The sequence below is a fragment of the Rhineura floridana genome, chromosome 2 (assembly GCF_030035675.1).
Source record: "Rhineura floridana isolate rRhiFlo1 chromosome 2, rRhiFlo1.hap2, whole genome shotgun sequence".
NCBI lineage: Eukaryota > Metazoa > Chordata > Lepidosauria > Squamata > Rhineuridae > Rhineura > Rhineura floridana.
This window is the reverse complement of record NC_084481.1, coordinates 227,830,662-227,848,096: the sequence shown is the minus strand read 5'-3', so window position 1 is coordinate 227,848,096 and position 17,435 is coordinate 227,830,662. Positions and strand designations below refer to the sequence as shown.

Here is a 17,435-nt window from a genome sequence, read left to right as displayed (position 1 = left end):
GGGAACCAACATTATTGCCAACTAACCAGGCTTTCTAATGTGCTTGTAATAGAAGTTTGATCAGCAGAAACGAGCAGCTGAAGCTTTTCCATGTCACAGAGCTAAGCATTACCCTCTGCTAATTGCTGCAGATCAAAGATTAAAGGGGCGACTATATGGGCCAGTTCAAAGGTAGGCAATCCTAGGAGCCAATAGGAAGGTACAACGTGCAATCCTCACAGGGCTCCTTGCAATGTATTTATATTTATTTCTAAGCCGCCTTTCAAGATTATAATCTTCTCAAGGTTGTTTATATTAACAAATATATACCTTCGTTAAACATTAAAACATGTAATTCAAATAAAAAAAACCCGAGCCAGTTCAAATAAACCTAATACAATCAAATCCAATAAACAATTCAACGCAATGCCTGCCAAGCTACATTTAGACATAATGCCAAACCATGGTTTGTAAATAAAACAGTTTGAAGTTATGTCTGAATCGTCATCAACATACAAACCATGGCTTTTGAGAGGCTGCCAGCCCAAGATATTAGGCCATAGTTTGGAGCTGCTTTTCAGACCTAATTTGTGTTAATTGGTATTTGCTGTTAACTCTGAATCCACAAACCATTGAGAAGCCACAGAACTATTGCTTCTCTTCAAGTGGCTATTGCTCCATTGGGACGGGAATTAGTCTGCCTTACGAGGGTGCACCATGGAGACATGGGTGAACTTATGAACCTGAGTGCTGAGCAGATGGGAAACGATAGATGAGCAGCTTTAAACCGCTGTTTTACTTAATGGACATCTGGAAGGTCAAACCATGGTGTGGGTTCTTAACTGTGGTTAGCAGAAACCACAGTTGGAGATGGTGTTTGAATTGAGCTAGGGAGCCATTATAATGGGTGTTTTATCCGATATAAATAGCTGCTTTCTATTTCTAGAGGAAGGTGAATTTATACACCTACATTTTAACCATGTTTCCCAGCAAGCTAGGAAGATGAAACTTGTCCCAGATATATATATAGGTAGATATCAGATGTCTATAAGAAGGCATGGTAGAAATTGCAGAAAATGGCATAGGGCCTAGAGATAGGGCCAGCTTTGTTGATGGCAAACATAGAGAACAGAGGAAGGGTTGCTACAAACTGAGGGAAACTCAGTGCTGGGAGGCTCTGGCAACAGAGCCCATGATGCAGAGGAACAGTTTATTAAATGTATTTCATTCCCTCTGTAAAGCTCAAGAAATTGACACAAATAGCCACATAGGGTGCTGCCAGACTATTGCTATTTTCGGGTGGGATTCAAGCACACACTGGCAAATTCAGCTTCTACAACTTAAAACTTCATTGGGCATTCTTGTGCAATAAACCTGCTTCCCCCTAAAATCAGATTTTTGTATGTGTGATAATAAAAAAAAGGCCACAACTCAGTGGTACCACACATGCTTTGTGCAGACAGTCCCAAGTTCAATCCCTGCCATCTCCAGGTAGGTCTAGGAAAGATTCCTGCCTCAAACCCCAGAGAGTTGCTGCCAGTCAGTGTAGATGATACTGAGCAAGGTGGACCAACGGTCTAACTCAGTATAAGGCAGTTTCCTCTGTTCCTATTAAAGTGTCAGGGCAATGCACTGGAAAGAGTAGGATGACAATTGCTTGATGCGACACTGTATCACCTCTCCGCAAACAAATCAGAATGAATCCCCAAGAAATAGCTGACATCGCCTAACCTCCCCACAAAGTTTGTGCAAACCAATCAGGACAAATGAGAGGGAAATGTCCTTGAATATATGTCACCATGTGACTAGTTGAATTACAGGGGTATAGTGTGACTCTGTGGCTGATACAGTAGAGTGGGGAGGAGAGCCTGGCCGGGAGTCCACAGCCTGTCAGTTCAAATCCCAGCTCGTGTCTCCTGGGTGTCAAGGGCCAGCTAAAGATCACCCCACAGGGAGTGGCTCAGGGGTTACGTGCCCTGCTACCTGTGCAGCCGTGGGCAAGCTGCATAGTCCCAAGAGCCCAGTTGCCCCCCAGCTGGCAGCTGCGGACAAGGAAGGGGCTGGCTTGTTCAGATGGGGCAAGCTGAGCAGGCCCTAGCCAGCTGGGGAGGACTAGCCTCAGAGGGAGGCAATGGTAAACCCTCTCTGAATACCTCTTACCATGAACTCCCCATTCATAGGTCGCCATAAGTTGGGATCGACTTGAAGGCAGTCCATTTCCATTTCAGTGTGACTCAGCCAACAGGTCAGCTGACTTACAGAAATATCATGTGGGCAAGTTTTGAGTCTGGTTAAGGAGGTAGACGGAATAAAGGAAACTATTTTGGTCACAGAAAAGTTCCAGTCTAGATGCTGGACTTCAGTTTTTAGTCAGATTCTCGTGTTGGAACTGGGCTCCTCTCTAAGGCCACATCTGCACTATACACTTAAAGCAGTATCATATCACTTTAAACAGTCATGGCCTCCCCCAAATAATCCTGGGTGCTGAAAGTTGTTAGGAGACCCCTATTCCCCTCACAGACCTACTTCCCTTTTTCCCACTGGGAACAGGGATCAATTGTTAGACCACTGGGAACTTTAGCTCTGTGAGGGAGAAAAGGGTTTCCTAACACCTCTCATCACCATTAACAAACTACAGTTCCCAGGATTCTTTGGAGGAAGTCATGACTGTTTAAAGTGGCATGACACTGCTTTAAATGAATAGTGCAGATGGAGCCTAAAGCCCTTTGCAGCACAACAGTCTAGCAAGGACATGAGGGTGGTAGGCAAGGGAATCTGTGGGGCAAGCATCATAGTGGCTATGTACACACCATACATGTGAAGCTCATTTCCCTCCCGAAAGAATCCTGGAATTGTAGTTTGTAAAGGATGGTGGGAATTGTAGTTTTTAAAGGGATAAACTACCATTCCCTGGATTCTTGGGGAAAACAATGTGCTTTAAATGTATAATGTATATGCAGGTAGTATCTTTGTAAAAAGACAGGGACCAATGAACAGCCTGTCACCAGGTGCTGCTGTGGTATTGCTAATTATTATTTAAGTGTTAAATAATAATCCCAGCTGGTATCTGTATTGGATTTGAAATGGTTTTTATATATGCAATTGTTTTAGACATGATTTTTATTGTACTGTGAAATCGCTTTGAGATGCTTCATAGGAAGCGATTCATAAATTAATTACATAATATCTTTTAAAAAATATTTATTAAATATTCTAAACTGAATATTTCATTCAAATGAATCCCAAGGTGATTTACAAGCAAATCAGTTAAATACTGACAAAATATAAACTGTCAATAAAGCAGTAATTAAAAACTGTAGGCCAAAGGGTAGCAGCGACTACAGCAGGAGACATAACACTCACCAACTCCTCAAACCCTGGAGAATCTATTGTTGAAACTAAGCCAAGCATGTGTTAGTGCCTAGGTGGAGAGACCCCTGGGAAGCCATGTAGCAGCTCTCAGCTTGCTAAGAGAAAAGTAGGATGCAAGGATTACAAATGAATAAAATAAAGGAAGGAAATATCACCACCATGTCAGGCAGGGATGGGAAATCTGTGATCCTCTCGTATGTTATGATGGGTTCCTATCAAGCCCGGCCATAGCGGCCAATGGCCAGGTTAGATTGGAGTTGTAGGCCAGGGGTTCCAAAACTGTGGTCGGCAGACCACCAGTGGTCCACAAACTTCATTCAGGTGGTCCATAGCATGTCTGTTGATTCGTGGTTGAAGATGAATGGTGCATCCATCACATTAAATATTCATATTGATTTTAATTGCATTTCTACTGTTTTCTTCATTTCCAAGACTTTTATTGTATTACAATTTTAATTTTATGGAATTCAAATTGTAATAGAATAAAATACAATATATAAGCAATAAAAGAAGCAATAAAAATACAATTAAAAATCATGCACCATCTAGCAGAGTGCATTACAATTGCTACAACAAAAAGAAAAATAATCAAATGGTCCACCAAGGGCCTCAGCAATTTTCAAGTGGTCCATGGGGGGGAAAGAGTTGGGAACAACTGCAACCAGTAGTGGGGTGTATTTTGGGACCAAGCCACGTCTCTGATGCTGGCATTGCTGTTGTTACCTGGACAGGGTTGTGGTGAGGTCTGGGTTTTTTTGGGGGGGTGCCCCAGCAAGGTTGCTGGATTGGGTTCTGCCACTGCACCTGTGCATTCCTCGCTCTGCTTCTCCCCAGTAAGCAGCAGTGATGTCAGTGTTGGGGGTGGTAGCTTTGCATCTCCACTGCACAGCTATTGCCAACAACAACTGGAGGGCCACAGATCCCCCCATTCCTGATGTAATATGCAAAAGGGAGCCTTGCACAGTCATGCATCTGTCAGCAACACCTTAGCTAGCCATTTGATGGGATGACATCAGCTGAAAAGCATCCCTATCCACTACTGGTTCTTTTGGCAGTATGCTAACTACTGCTGAAAATAAGCTCAGGTTTTTGCATTACACTCCTCCCTGCTGGAGAGACCCAACTGAGTCAGAACGAGTCACTTTCAAATGTTTGAAAGATGCTAACAAAATTAGTCACCAACTGTTTGTTTACCCTTTGTACCTTGACTTCCCTCTGAGATTTACTGTGTGTTATTATACAATCCAACAACCACATGGCATTTGTAACTTTGCTATGCACTCATATACATGTTTACTACCGGCCTGGTTCATGCTTATCACTAAGACATGGCTTGTTCAAGCCATAGTTTGCTTAACGAACCACAAGTTAACCATGGGTTGTTCCACAGGCAATCAAACAAACCACAGCCTGTTGCTCCATCATTTCATTTGTTTTCAAGCTGCTTTTGCCTTCTGCCTTTGTAGCTTGGTGAGTGTCCAGGTTGGGGTGGCCAAACAAAGCAAAGTTAAGGAAGGGTGTTGGGTCCACACGTAATGCCAAGCCACAGGTAAAGCAAACCAAGTTTTGTAAGCCATAGAGTGTCAGACTGGGACCTGGGAGAAAATGGAAATGGACTGCCTTCAAGTCGATCCCAACTTATGGCTACCCTACGAATAGGGTTTTCATGGTAAGAGGTATTCAGAGGGGGTTTACCATTGCCTCCCTCTGAGGCTAGTCCTCCCCAGCTGGCTAGGGCCTGCTCAGCTTGCCACAGCTGCACAAGCCAGCCCCTTCCTTGTCTGCAACTGCCAGTTGGGGGGCAACTGGGCTCCTTGGGACTATGCAGCTTGCCCACTGCTGCACAGGTGGCAGGGCACATAACCCCTGAGCCACTCACTGTGGGGGTGATCTTGAGCTGGCCCTTGACACCCAGGAGACACGAGCGGGGATTTGAACTCACAGACTCTGGACTCCCAGCCAGGCTCTCCTCCCCACTGTGCTATACTGGGAGACCAAGGTTCAAATCTCACTTGGCCATGAAGCTTACTGGGTGACCTTGGGTCAGCCACTATCTCTCAGCCTAACCTACCTCACAGGGTTCTTGTGAGAATGAAATTGGGAGGGAGAGAACCATGTTTGTATGCCACCTTGAGCTCCTTGGAAGAAATATGGGATATAAATGTAATAACAAATAAAATAAAAATAAATAAAAATAGTTAAATTGCCAGGCAGGTTTTGCACATAATGCTCAGCCATCCTGATTTGTTTGTGTGGATGTTATATAGCTTTGCCTCAATTGATTGTTATCCCACACTTTCTATTGCATTTTTCTGTCACTTTCCTTACCGCTGAAAGTCTGATTTTTTTTGGGGGGGGGGGGAATGGGTTTGTTGCACCAGAGCACTATAATCCACTTTAATTAGTTCAAGGTGATGGTTTTGGTCTATAAAGCCCTATGTGGGAGTTGCTAATTAATCCATTATATACATTATACATATAATCCCTATACAGCTTGGGATCAGGATACCTGAAAGATCATCTTACCCCTTATATATCTAGTTGATCGCTGTGCTCTGCAGGTGAGGGCCTCCTGCAGATACTATCTTATCAGGAGGTCCGTTCTGCCCCATTAAAATCTGTAAGGGTTGCCATGGGAAAAAATGGCCAAGGGTGCTCCTTGAGGAGCATGATCCCCCCACCCCAAAAGTAGTTTTTCTGTGTGTTAAGTATTAGTCTGAGGAGAGGCTGGGAGATGGAACAGGTGGAGAAGATTGCTTGCTCTCTACATACGAACCCCAAGCTATGGCTGGGAACACTCCCTTACAAGCCAAAAGGGAAGCAGGATCTATTGAACTGTCGATGCTGAGAACCCCTTGATCTCACACTCAGGTTGTATATATGAAATCATATATCCTATAAGACACCACAGTCTCCGATGACCTTCATACCAAGGAAACCAAACCTTGGGTGAGCGCATGAACCCCTGGAAGTCTCACACCGCTCAAGGATTGGGGTGTGTGCAACAAGATGTTTTTAAAGATTTTTTGTTTTTAAGATGTTTTAAGTATGTTTTCAGTGTTTTATCACTTGCGTGCCACCTTGGGCTCCTTCTGGGAGGAAAGGCAGGATATAAATTTAATAAATAAATAAATAAATAATGCATCCTCCATCCAGGCAAGAAAGAATTGTCAGAGATCAAGGTTGCATTCCAGCCAAGCAAAAGGAGGATGCAAAACGGGGCCAGTGAGGGGTGTGGCCTAAAGGGAGAAGATGTAAACATCATTACTGACTGTTTTAACATGGCAGGTAGACTGTCCTGAGCTCAGGGCAATCTGCCAGATGGCATATTGGACTTAGACCCAGGAGGTTTGCATTCCAAGGCTGGAACAATTCTGTACTTACTTGGGGTGACATCCTGCCTTAATTATGCATTAACTTCAGTGGGGCTTAAGCACGTATAACTCAGTGCAGGATTGCAACTCTAGGTAGCCCTGGGCAAGTCACCACCTCTCAGCCTCAGTTTCCAAGCTGCAAAAATCGAGATGATCATGAAGTCACAGATTTATTACAGGGGCGATTTGTGCACATGAGATGGTGGGAAATGGTGATTATTTATTTATTTAAAAGATATTTAACCTGCCTCTCAGAAGACACTGCCATCGCAGGGTGGCTTACAAGACTCTAAAATGCATGAAAAGACGAGTTATCTAACTTGATATAAAAATAGGTATGCATCCATGTATTTATATGTCCACATACATCATTGTTGTTGTTGTGTCTTCAAATCGATTATGACTTATGGCAACCCTATGAAACAGTGACCTCTAAGAGCATCTGTCATGAGCCGCCCTGTTCAGATCTTGTAAATTCAGGTCTGTGGCTTCCTTGATGGAATCAATCCATCTCTTGTTTGGCCTGCCTCTTTTTATACTCCCTTCTGTTTTTCCCAGCATTATTGTCTTTTCTAGTGACTCATGTCTTCTCATGATGTGTCCAAAGTATGATAACCTCAGTTTCATCATTTTAGCTTCTAGTGATAGTTCTGGTTTAATTTGTTCTAACACCCAATTATTTGTCTTTTTCGCAGTCCATGGTATGCACAAAGCTCTCCTCCAACACCACATTTCAAATGTGTTGATTTTTCTCTTATCCACTTTTTTCACTGTCCAACTTTCACATCCATAGAGATCGGAAATACCGTGGTCTGAATGATCCTGACTTTAGTGTTCAGTGATACATCTTTGCATTTGAGGACCTTTTCTAGTTCTCACATAGCTGCCCTCCCCAGTCTTAGCCTTCTTCTGATTACTTGACTATTGTCTCCAACATACATCATACACACCTAAAAAGCTGTCGGTATGTGTATGTTTGATATAAACTGCAAGCTTTAACCAGTAGATTAATCAGCTACAGTTGCAATCTGTTTATCTGGGAATAAGCCCCACAGAACTAATGGGGTTTATTGCTAAGTAGATGTTCACAAGTGTGCACTGTAAATCACAACTGATTGGTGGGAGGTAATATTTATGTTAGAGTTCACATTTTAATTGGGGGTGGTTTAAGAGTTGGGTACATATTACATTTTGGGATTGTTTGGCTGTGGTATATTATAACTATATACAGTGCTAGGGAATGAAAAAGAAAACCATTAAAGGTGGCTTTTCTTTCTAACATATAGGAGGTTGCCTTTGTTTAATTTGTGGCCCTGGACTCCTTCAGGAGGAAGAGCATGATATAAATTAGGGATAGGCTAGAATTTCACCCAATTCAGATTTGGTACGAAATATTCCATTAATTCACTTATTCTCTACCATTGTGGATCAGATTTTTATGCAGTGATTTTCCACGGCTGTTTCCAAAAATGGATTTTTGAAAAACAAATCCGCCTCTAAAACATTGACATTAAGAACAATAATTTTGTCAATATTTCCTGTCATTTATTAATTCCTTTAAAAATATTGATATTTCCTTTTAAAATATCAACATTAATATCAATATTTTTTGCAAGGGGGAAAAATGGATAGGTAAAAGCAGCGGTTAGCGGGTAAAGAATGAACTCAGATCTATACCGGTCTGTTAGGTCAACAGAATGCTTTCAAACTCACACCAGGCAATGTATTTATTATATTTAATGTTTTTATTCTACTTTGTTGTGATTTTGTATGTTTTATTGTAACTTTGTATTTTAACTCTGCTGTTCACCACCCAGAGAGCTATTCGCTATGGGCGGTCTATAAATAAAATAAAATAAATAAAATAAAATAAATGAATCCCATCCTTAATATAAATTCCTTCAATATCTCAAAAAAGTAGCTATTGGAAATGTGGAAATTAATGTTAACTAAATGACTGATTTGTTTAAGGTAGACAGTCCATCTGTTAACAGTTCTTTAATCTAATGATCACTGCTTAACCCAGACAAAAACCTAGTAGCAGTCTGTTATAAATGACAACAAATGAAGGCTACAGCATATGTTTACTTCTACTGGAAATAGAGAGGTTTTATCACTGGATCTGTTTGGCCAGAAGTGTAAACTGTTCAGATATGTCACAGGTCAGATATGGGGAACCTGTGGCTCTCCAGATGTTGCTGAATTACAACTCTCATCGACCCACGCAAACATGGACAATGGCAGGGATGATGGGAGTTGCAGTTTGGCAATATCTGGAGGGCCAAAGATTCCCCACACATTATAGGGAGAGGCAGAAACAGAGCTAGTATAGATGTGTGTAATAATATAGGCCAGGTTGTAGGAACATGGAGTCCTCCATCTCTCTTTGAACTACAGTTCCCATCATCCCTACCAACCATGCTTGCTGGTGCTGATGGGAGTTGAAGCCCAACAACATCTGGAGGGCCACAGATAGGAATGGGCAAATCTGACAGTTTTGCTTTCTCTCTGTTTCTCATATTTTCCAATAGATCTTTTCAAAGCAGATGTCTACGTGGGTGATTGGTTTTGGCTGATGTTCTGAGGAGGGCAAATCTCTAATTAAATGCACTAAAGCCCTATATATATATATATATATAGGGCTGATTCAGATCTCACAGCCAAACCATAGTTTAGCTGCCAGGACTGTGCCTTTGGCTTCCACGCTGCCCCCATTTAGAATAATCCAATCACAGAATTGTAGAGTTGGAAGGGAACTTGTCTCCCTGACGAGGTGGGCCTGGTGCCAACACTGTTATCTTTTCGGTGCCAGATCAAGACTTTCCTCTTCTCCCAGGCATTTTAGCATGTGTTTTAAATTGTTTTAAATTTTTAAATTGTGTTTTAAATTGTTTTTAAAAGATGTGTTTTTAAATTTGTATATTTGTTTTAATATTTTTAGTTACTGTAAACTGCCCAGAGAGCTTCGGCTATGGGGCGATATATAAGTACAATAAATAAATCTTAAATTCAGTTCTCCATATTTCCACATGAATTTGCTTTTTTTTGGAGGGGGGAAAGAAAATTTGTCAACATTTTAGTGTGAAGTTCTCCTAATAAATACATTTGTAAGTATGCAATTTTGCCTAAGATGCACAATTTTTGCAACACCATTTCCCTTTTTATATGTTATGTTACTTTTATATGTTATACTTTTATATGTTATGCTCATTAACTTATGCATATTTATGCACACTTTACCTCAGTGTATGCATTTTTCTATGCAGTCCTTGGCTGGAGAATTGTGCTACAAAATTTGGAAAAACGCAAATTTTGAAGGATGGGCATGTTTCGGTTCTCACATTGTTTTGGAAACTGCAAATTAAGTGGGTTCACCTGTAAATGCAAACTGAATTGAATTTCTCCCCTGTTGCTAGCCACAGGCCCCCCCATCCCTGATAAACCCACTGTAAGAAATCTGGTTTGCAGATGTGAGGGCAGGCAGCATCATTATTCACCAAAGGTAAAAATATGGGTCTCTTTCCCCATTTTGTTTTTTAGGTATACATCTTCAAAGGTAACATATTAATGCCTCAACAAGATGCATCAAAACATGTTACCAGACAGGCACATTTGCTAGTGAACCAGGATCGCTCCCTGTTGAGGTGCACTTGCTGGCAAACCCAGATTTGTTTCTGTGTAATGTGTGAAATGGCCCTCCAATCCCCACTGAATTTTGAAGTTAACTGTAGCTGCCTGCCATGCAGTGGCAGCTGGTGACTGAAGCATTTTGGACAGCTCCTTGAAAGTTCAAACTAAAGCATGGAGTGGATTCCACTGTGCCTTGGCGTTGCTCAGCCAATTTTGGTTACCACATGATGTTTACAAAGAGCATGTGGAAAGAATGGAAATCCCAAAGCCCAGTTTTTGGTTGAAACCGTTACAGACTAAAATGTTATCATTGCTGATAAACCCAATTTGCTGGACATTTTTATATCCACAATATTTTTGGCTCAGTCCTCACATTCAACCACCTCTCTAGGCACCGTACCACTTTCCCTTGATCTAAACCTTTGTATCTGTTTCTAATGCCCTATATGATTTTCACAGCCTTCTATTTAAAGAAATGCTTTAATTTCTATACCTCATCTTTTTTTATTACAAAGTTTGTCTCCAGAGAATTAAAAGATACCTGAAACAAAGCAGTCCTTAACCCACCAAACAAAGATGGTAGAAAAGGTATAGAATTTCTTAGGAAATCAAAATCTGTTTTTCTTCCTCCCTGCTGATGATCTATAGAAGCATATTCTATTTATTTTTTGAGGCAAGACCTTGCCAATACAGTTTTTAAGATGTTAGATCTACAGATTGCATAGTGTGTGTATATGTGTGTGTGTGTATATATATATATATATATATATATATATATATATATATATATATATATATAATTGCACTTGTCCTATCAGAGATAAGCAAATGCTGAGGATTTATTCTAGCTCTGCATGTTTCTATTATAACATCGGCTGTGGCATTCCTGTCTATTTTAAGCAATATTTGCGCTATTGATTTCAAAACGCATGCCCTGGGAACAAACATATGGAAATAAATGGTGCCATATTATTCATCCAGAGCAGTAGACTGTAGAAAACTTCCCTTACTTTAAAAAAATACACCCACAAATTTGACTTTAAGACTGCAATTCTATACACTTACCTGGAAGTAAGCCTCTTTGAACTCAATAAGGCTTACTTTTGAATAGGTACGCATAGGATTGCGCTAATTCATCAGTTAACTGCAACAGTTTCACTTAGCAAGTATGTCTTTTCCCCATAAAAACAAAGGCAGTAGTGAAACCACAATGTTTTACTCAGAGTAGACCCAGTGAAATTAATGACTCTAAGTTACAACTAGATTGTACAACTAACATTGTACAATCTATAGTCTAACAAAAAAGTTAGTGGATGGAATCTTGTTTCTTGCAATTCAACTACAACAAAATACTGGTGTAACATCTTTCACACAAACCCACCCATCTTTTTGAAATGCCATCTCTCAAATCTGATTACAAAATCAGATTACATTATAGATCATTTGATAAACAGAAGGAACTTGTTTTACATTCTGTAGAGAAGCATCTTTTTGAAAGATGCTTTGAGTCAATTCCATTAAGAAACACAGTTTTCAACACACCAGTCGCAACATTCCAGAGAGACAATTATTTGTATCTCATTACTCAAAACAACATCCCAATTTAACATTTCAGTTAACAAGGCAATGTATCTTTTCTTCCATTTTTCACACAGCCATTTCAATCAGGCATAGCATGAATGTAAACCTCACTCTAGGCGAACTCTATGGAGACTGCTAACAATACTGATGGGAAGATGTGCCTTTCCAAAACGAAAGGGCATGTTAAAACGAGTTAAGGGATGAAACAAAAGAGTAGTAAAATGCATAAAAGATTACTGTGCAGAGCACAGAGTTGTTTTTCCCACCACAATTGGTTCTGAAACAAAGAAAGGTTGCAAGTAGCAATGAAGTCTGCAGAAAAATGGCTGAAAAGCAACATAAGGCAAGGAGAAGGTAGTAGCCAGCCACACCCAGTGGGACTGTGTTCAAAATAAATCTCTTACGACAGAAGAGCAGGCACCTTATTGTTTGCTTTCATTTCCTCAACAGAGGACCAGGATCAAGAAGTATTTTGGAACTGCTGGGCTTTTTTTACTTGCATGCAATGGCTTCAACAGCACATTGAGCATCTTAAAAGCCCAAATCATTGGCTATATAAGCAAAGGCAAAGTTAGGCACTAAGAAAAGAAGGTAATATGGCTACAGTAAAGCACTCCCAGGACCAAGTCTAGCTGCTGCCCGGTTGCAATCGTCTTACTAGAGCTTCCACAATAGGTGTGTCCCTTTGCCAACAACAACAACAACAAAAAGGATGCACTGACGCTCCTTCCAAAACATGACAACCACAGAACAGCCAAAACCAGAGACAAAATCTCCCAGGTGCCCAATTGCCTCTCTCAAGCACTCAGACGGGCAATCATACCACTCATTTACAGGCAATGGTACTTAAAAGATTAGCAATAGGCAAGCTGGAGAAGGTGGCCAGAGGAACCTTCACAGGGAGAAGAAAGCAAACGTTACTTTAAAAAAAACAAAAACGGAAAGCTGCGGAGTGGGGAACAAAAGGGATGGACAGACCATCACCAGCTGGGGTTGCCCCCTGAATTTTTGTTTGTAAATAGAGCAATAATCCTAAATTAAAGATGTATGGGAAATGTTGTTAAAAGCATGTAAAGGCCCCAGATATGTTGATGGAATAATAATGATGATGATGATGATGATATAAAACACACAAATGCTCTCTGTGATGAGCCTCTCCCCTCCCATGCAATCATTTCCAGGCATGCAAAAACTACAGCAGAGCAAACGTAAGATATACCCTGGCCTTTCCAATTGCTCCAGAGACATTCCATCTTCGTAGAATCAGCACTGGCTTGCATCTTGCTAGGGGAGAGAGACAGGAATGGCTGGATCCTTTCCTTCTGCTCAGACTCAAGAGTCAGGCACTGCCTTTCCCTATCATTCAAGCATTCCAAAGCACGGAGAGGTGAGTGGGTCTCAAGCTGCTGCTGTTGCTTCTCTCTCCCCCCCCCCTTGCACTGGCTATGGAGAGATGCTGTTAAGCAGAACAAGGGGGAGATGGGGGAGGGCGTTTTGTAAGCGCTGCGGACTCCACTGCAGCAAATCAGCAAAAAGGACGCTGTGACTGCCCTGGAGACCAGTCGCTTTTGTGGAAAGGGAAAAGATGCCGCAGTTGCTTTGCAAATGATAATAGCAATAAGAAGAGTGAGTAAAAAGAAAGTGGAGAAGCTGAATGGTGTTAAGCTGTCGAAATGGTGAACTAAACCTGACAGCCGAGGGACAAAAACAAATTGGATGGGGATGGAAACGGGGAGAGGAGGGGGAAATTGGGAGGGGGGAGCAAGAGAAGAAGGGTGCGGCTTCCTATGTGTTTACTAAGCAGACACTATGCCTCTTCCAGAAATTTCTGGCAATTTTAAAGAAATCAAGCATTTTCCTTGGGATTTATGGGTCCAGGCTGCTGGTTCTGCCATTGCTCCCCTGCCCATCTGGTCTCTCCTAATCCTGCTCCCAGGCATATCTGCAGACAACACAACTGATCAAGAGATCAAGATTCGGTACTAGATCTGGAACTGTGCTGATCCACGCACGCCAGAGAGTCTTAGCTTGCCTTTCCGATTTACTCACTGGCACAGCCCCACCACCATAATCCAGAGGGGTAAACATGTAAAACCAGGAAAATAACACATTGTCGTCATCCAACAGACCACTCTGCTTTGGTTCCATGGTGGAGAAAACAGCAGTAAACCTGATCTCAACCCTCTGGAGAACAATCACGCAATTCAGGATGGAGGAAAACTTAGGTTCTGTTCAGATTTTAATGCAATTGTTCCCTAATTGCCTGCTCCAGGTTTGAGGGGACACTGGAAAACTTGATGGGCACCCTTTTCTGCTGGTGGGCCCTGGGAGGGGGGTCCCCTGGTAGCAATGGCAGGCAACAGCAGTGCTCCAAGCAGTCCTGGGTGACTTGAACCTGCTATCTAGATTCTCCACAATGCTCCAGAGCGATGCTACATTAGAGGCACTATGGGAACTTAAATTAAAGAATTGGGGTTTGAAGACAGATTGGACAGAAAAAGGCATCATGGAGAACCGCTCTTTGGGGCAACCTCTCATCTTCTGCTGGGAGCTGAAGCAAGGTTGGGGGGAATCTCCCCATACCAAGTGCTTGGCAGAGTAGATTGGTTGGGGAAGGCTTCAAGAGGGCCACAGTGGAAAGTTTGAAAGTGGCTGAGTGCAACAGCGCTCTACCCACCTGTGATCCCTAGCAACTGATACTCAGAGTTATGCCGCCTCCAACAGTGGAAGTAGCCGTTGTGGCTAGTAGCCTTATTCTCCACCAATTTCTCCAATCCTCTTCTAAAGTCATCTAAGCTGTCAGCTATTGCAGTGTCTTGCGGGAGCACATTCCTTCGTTTAATACTCTGTGTTCTCTATTCTGCAGTTGGTCCCGTGATGCTTTCTAAAGTAAGTTGTATTAGGAACACAGGAAATTGCCGTATACCGAGTCAGAGCACTGGTCCATTTAGCTCAGTATTGTCTACGCTGACTGGCAGCAGCTGTCCAGGGTTTCAGACTGTGGTCTCTCCCAGCCCATTCTGCAGAGGTGTAGTCATCCAGGGACTTGGAAGGTCTTAGTCCCTTTACCTTTTTGGGAGCAGGGTCCCAACAGGGTCCCTCTGTGTCCAGCATCCTGTGAGCCATTCAACATGAAAAGAGAGTGTGGTAGCCACTGCGAAGAGTCTTCTAGCATGTTTCCTTGTCCTTTCCTGCTGATTGAAGCCAATTAGAGTGAAAGAAGATGAGATAGCCACTGAGAAGACTTTTATCAGTAGCTAACACTCCATTTCATGCTGATTGGCTTCTAGGGATGTCTGTTGTGGGAGAATATATTAACAAGGAACTCATTCTCAGCTCAGCAGCAGAAAAGGGGAGGGGGTGGCTGTAACAAACATGAAAGGACCCTGCACTTCTGAACTCGCCACTACACTATTGCCTACCTGGAGATACTGGGAATTGAACCTGGGCCCTTCTGCATGCAAAGCAGATGCTCTACCCAATGAGATACAGTTAGGGAGCCTATCATAACAGGTTTATTTTCAGAACATGTTTAATTTAATAATGGATCTGGTGGCACTTAATTGTAGAATAAGAGTACTGAAACACGTCTGTCCACACCACAATCCTACGCATGTTTTTGTAAATCCCACTGTATTCAAGGGGCTTACTCTCAGGAAAGTATGCTTAGGATTGTTGCCTAAGCCACATGGAATATCTAGATAGCCAGTTTTGGAAGAAAAGCAATGTGCCATCCCTTGGGGGGCATGCACTTCCATTTATATGCATGCGTAGTAAAGTCAAGATTTGGCCGTCTGTCCCTACATTAGGGTTGGAAAGAAGATCTGTCAGTTTCGGTTCTCTCCGTTTCTCATTTTCCCAATCTTAAACTAAGTTCTCCACATTTCTGCAGCAATTTGCATTTTTTTTAAAAAAATATACTCATGAAAATTCTCCAGCATTTTAGTGAGAATTTCTACTAATAAACATGTTCTCGCATGGTTTTTTACTAATGTACACACACATTTTTGCAAGCCATTTATCCTCATATAATGCATTTTTGTATGTCATATTCACTCATATATTCATTAAAGGCACACTTTCCTCTAATATATGCATTTCTGTAAACACTTTGGTTGGCGAACTGCATTGCAAAATTCGAATAAGTGCAAATTTTGAAGGATAGTTGTCTCTCACTTCTCATATTGGTTCAGAAAGTGTGAATTTGATAGATTTGGCTGGAAAAGCAAACTGAATTGAAATTCCCACCTCTCCCTACCCTACATACAGAAATTTAGGAGAGACACTGACTGACCAGGAAGAAGTTTGGATGCAAGAAGGTATCGATTTCCATTCTGACCTCTTGTCGCATGTCGCTCTGTTTCTATTCCACTGCCCTTTGGTTTCTGACAAAGAATCTGTTATTTGTCTTGGTTTCTGCTGTGGCAGAATTTTACAGAATGAATTACACTAATCCATTTCACTGCAAAGGAAATGCACTGCAAATGGGGGGGGGAGACCATCAATTGTATACTGCTTGCAGACAGAAAACCGCTTTCCCATCCTGGAACAAGGTGCACCCCCTTCCCCACACAACTGATGCCTGCAAATTGCAGGTTTGGATATGGATTTGATATTATGAGCTGCTCTAAGAGCTTATTTTCAGGCTAAACAAGAGGGATATGAATGAGTGAAAGAATAAGTGAATACAAAGTGCAGTTATGATGGAGATCAACACAGAAAGTTCTCCTAGATGGACAGCTGTAAACACGTGTGAAGAGGGCCCTGATGTAGCAGAATTTATGTAGAGGGCCAGAAAGTTGTTTCAGACTCAGTTTCCTAATCTTCAAACCAAACCACCACTGACATTGGCTCTAACTTTAAACACTGTAGCTTTAAGAACTTCTGTGCTTGATTTCCCCTTCTCTGTCCCATTCCTTTTTCCTTATGTGTTGTGTCTTTTCAGATTGTGAGCCTGAAGGCAGCGACCATCTTACCAGTGCTTAGAAGTAATTAGTTACAAAAGATGAATTACTTGTAATTTATTACTTTTTTTGAGGAACAAGTGGGTAATTTCTTTACATTTTGATTGTAATAGGAGTAATTTTATTACGTTTGAGGAGTAATTGTTTCCAGCATTACTTTTGGGCATTGCTGGGGAGGGGGAACAGGGAAAGTCTTCTGATTCGTGGATGAAAATCATGTACCTCAAACTGGGCTTCTGTGTTGCTCTTCCCTCATGCTCTGCGGGTGTTTAGCAGGCGATGAAGGAGGAGGTGGAAAGCGAGACGGGGTGGAGTGGAGAAAGCAATTGTTAAAAAAATGGATGGTGAAGAATGGAGTGGAGGGAGAAAAGAACCAGACAGCAAGGACGTGGATGAAGGAGGAGAAGGAGGCAGCAGTGGGATGCAGATGAAGAACTATGGAGGGGAGAGACAATGAAGTGTATGTGTGTGTGTTAATACTGTTTGCAGCGGCGTCACTACTGGGAGTGCGGGGGGGTGCGGACCTCCGGTGCGT

At 41.9% G+C, this 17,435-nt stretch overlaps 1 protein-coding gene across 7 annotated transcripts in view; it reads right to left on the bottom strand.

Moving 5' to 3' along the window:
- Positions 1-17,435, bottom strand: part of RTN1 (reticulon 1) — a 188,539-nt gene that overhangs the window by 32,012 nt on the left and 139,092 nt on the right. Inside the window, exon 1 of one of the 7 annotated variants that reach the window (XM_061612437.1) lies at positions 13,156-13,261. The exons of the other annotated variants lie outside the window; for them this stretch is intronic. Coding sequence (XP_061468421.1) covers positions 13,156-13,216 — 61 coding nt within the window. The 5' untranslated portion in view covers positions 13,217-13,261. Of the gene's footprint in view, positions 1-13,155; positions 13,262-17,435 lie in introns of those variants that run through there. 7 annotated transcript variants of the gene reach the window in all.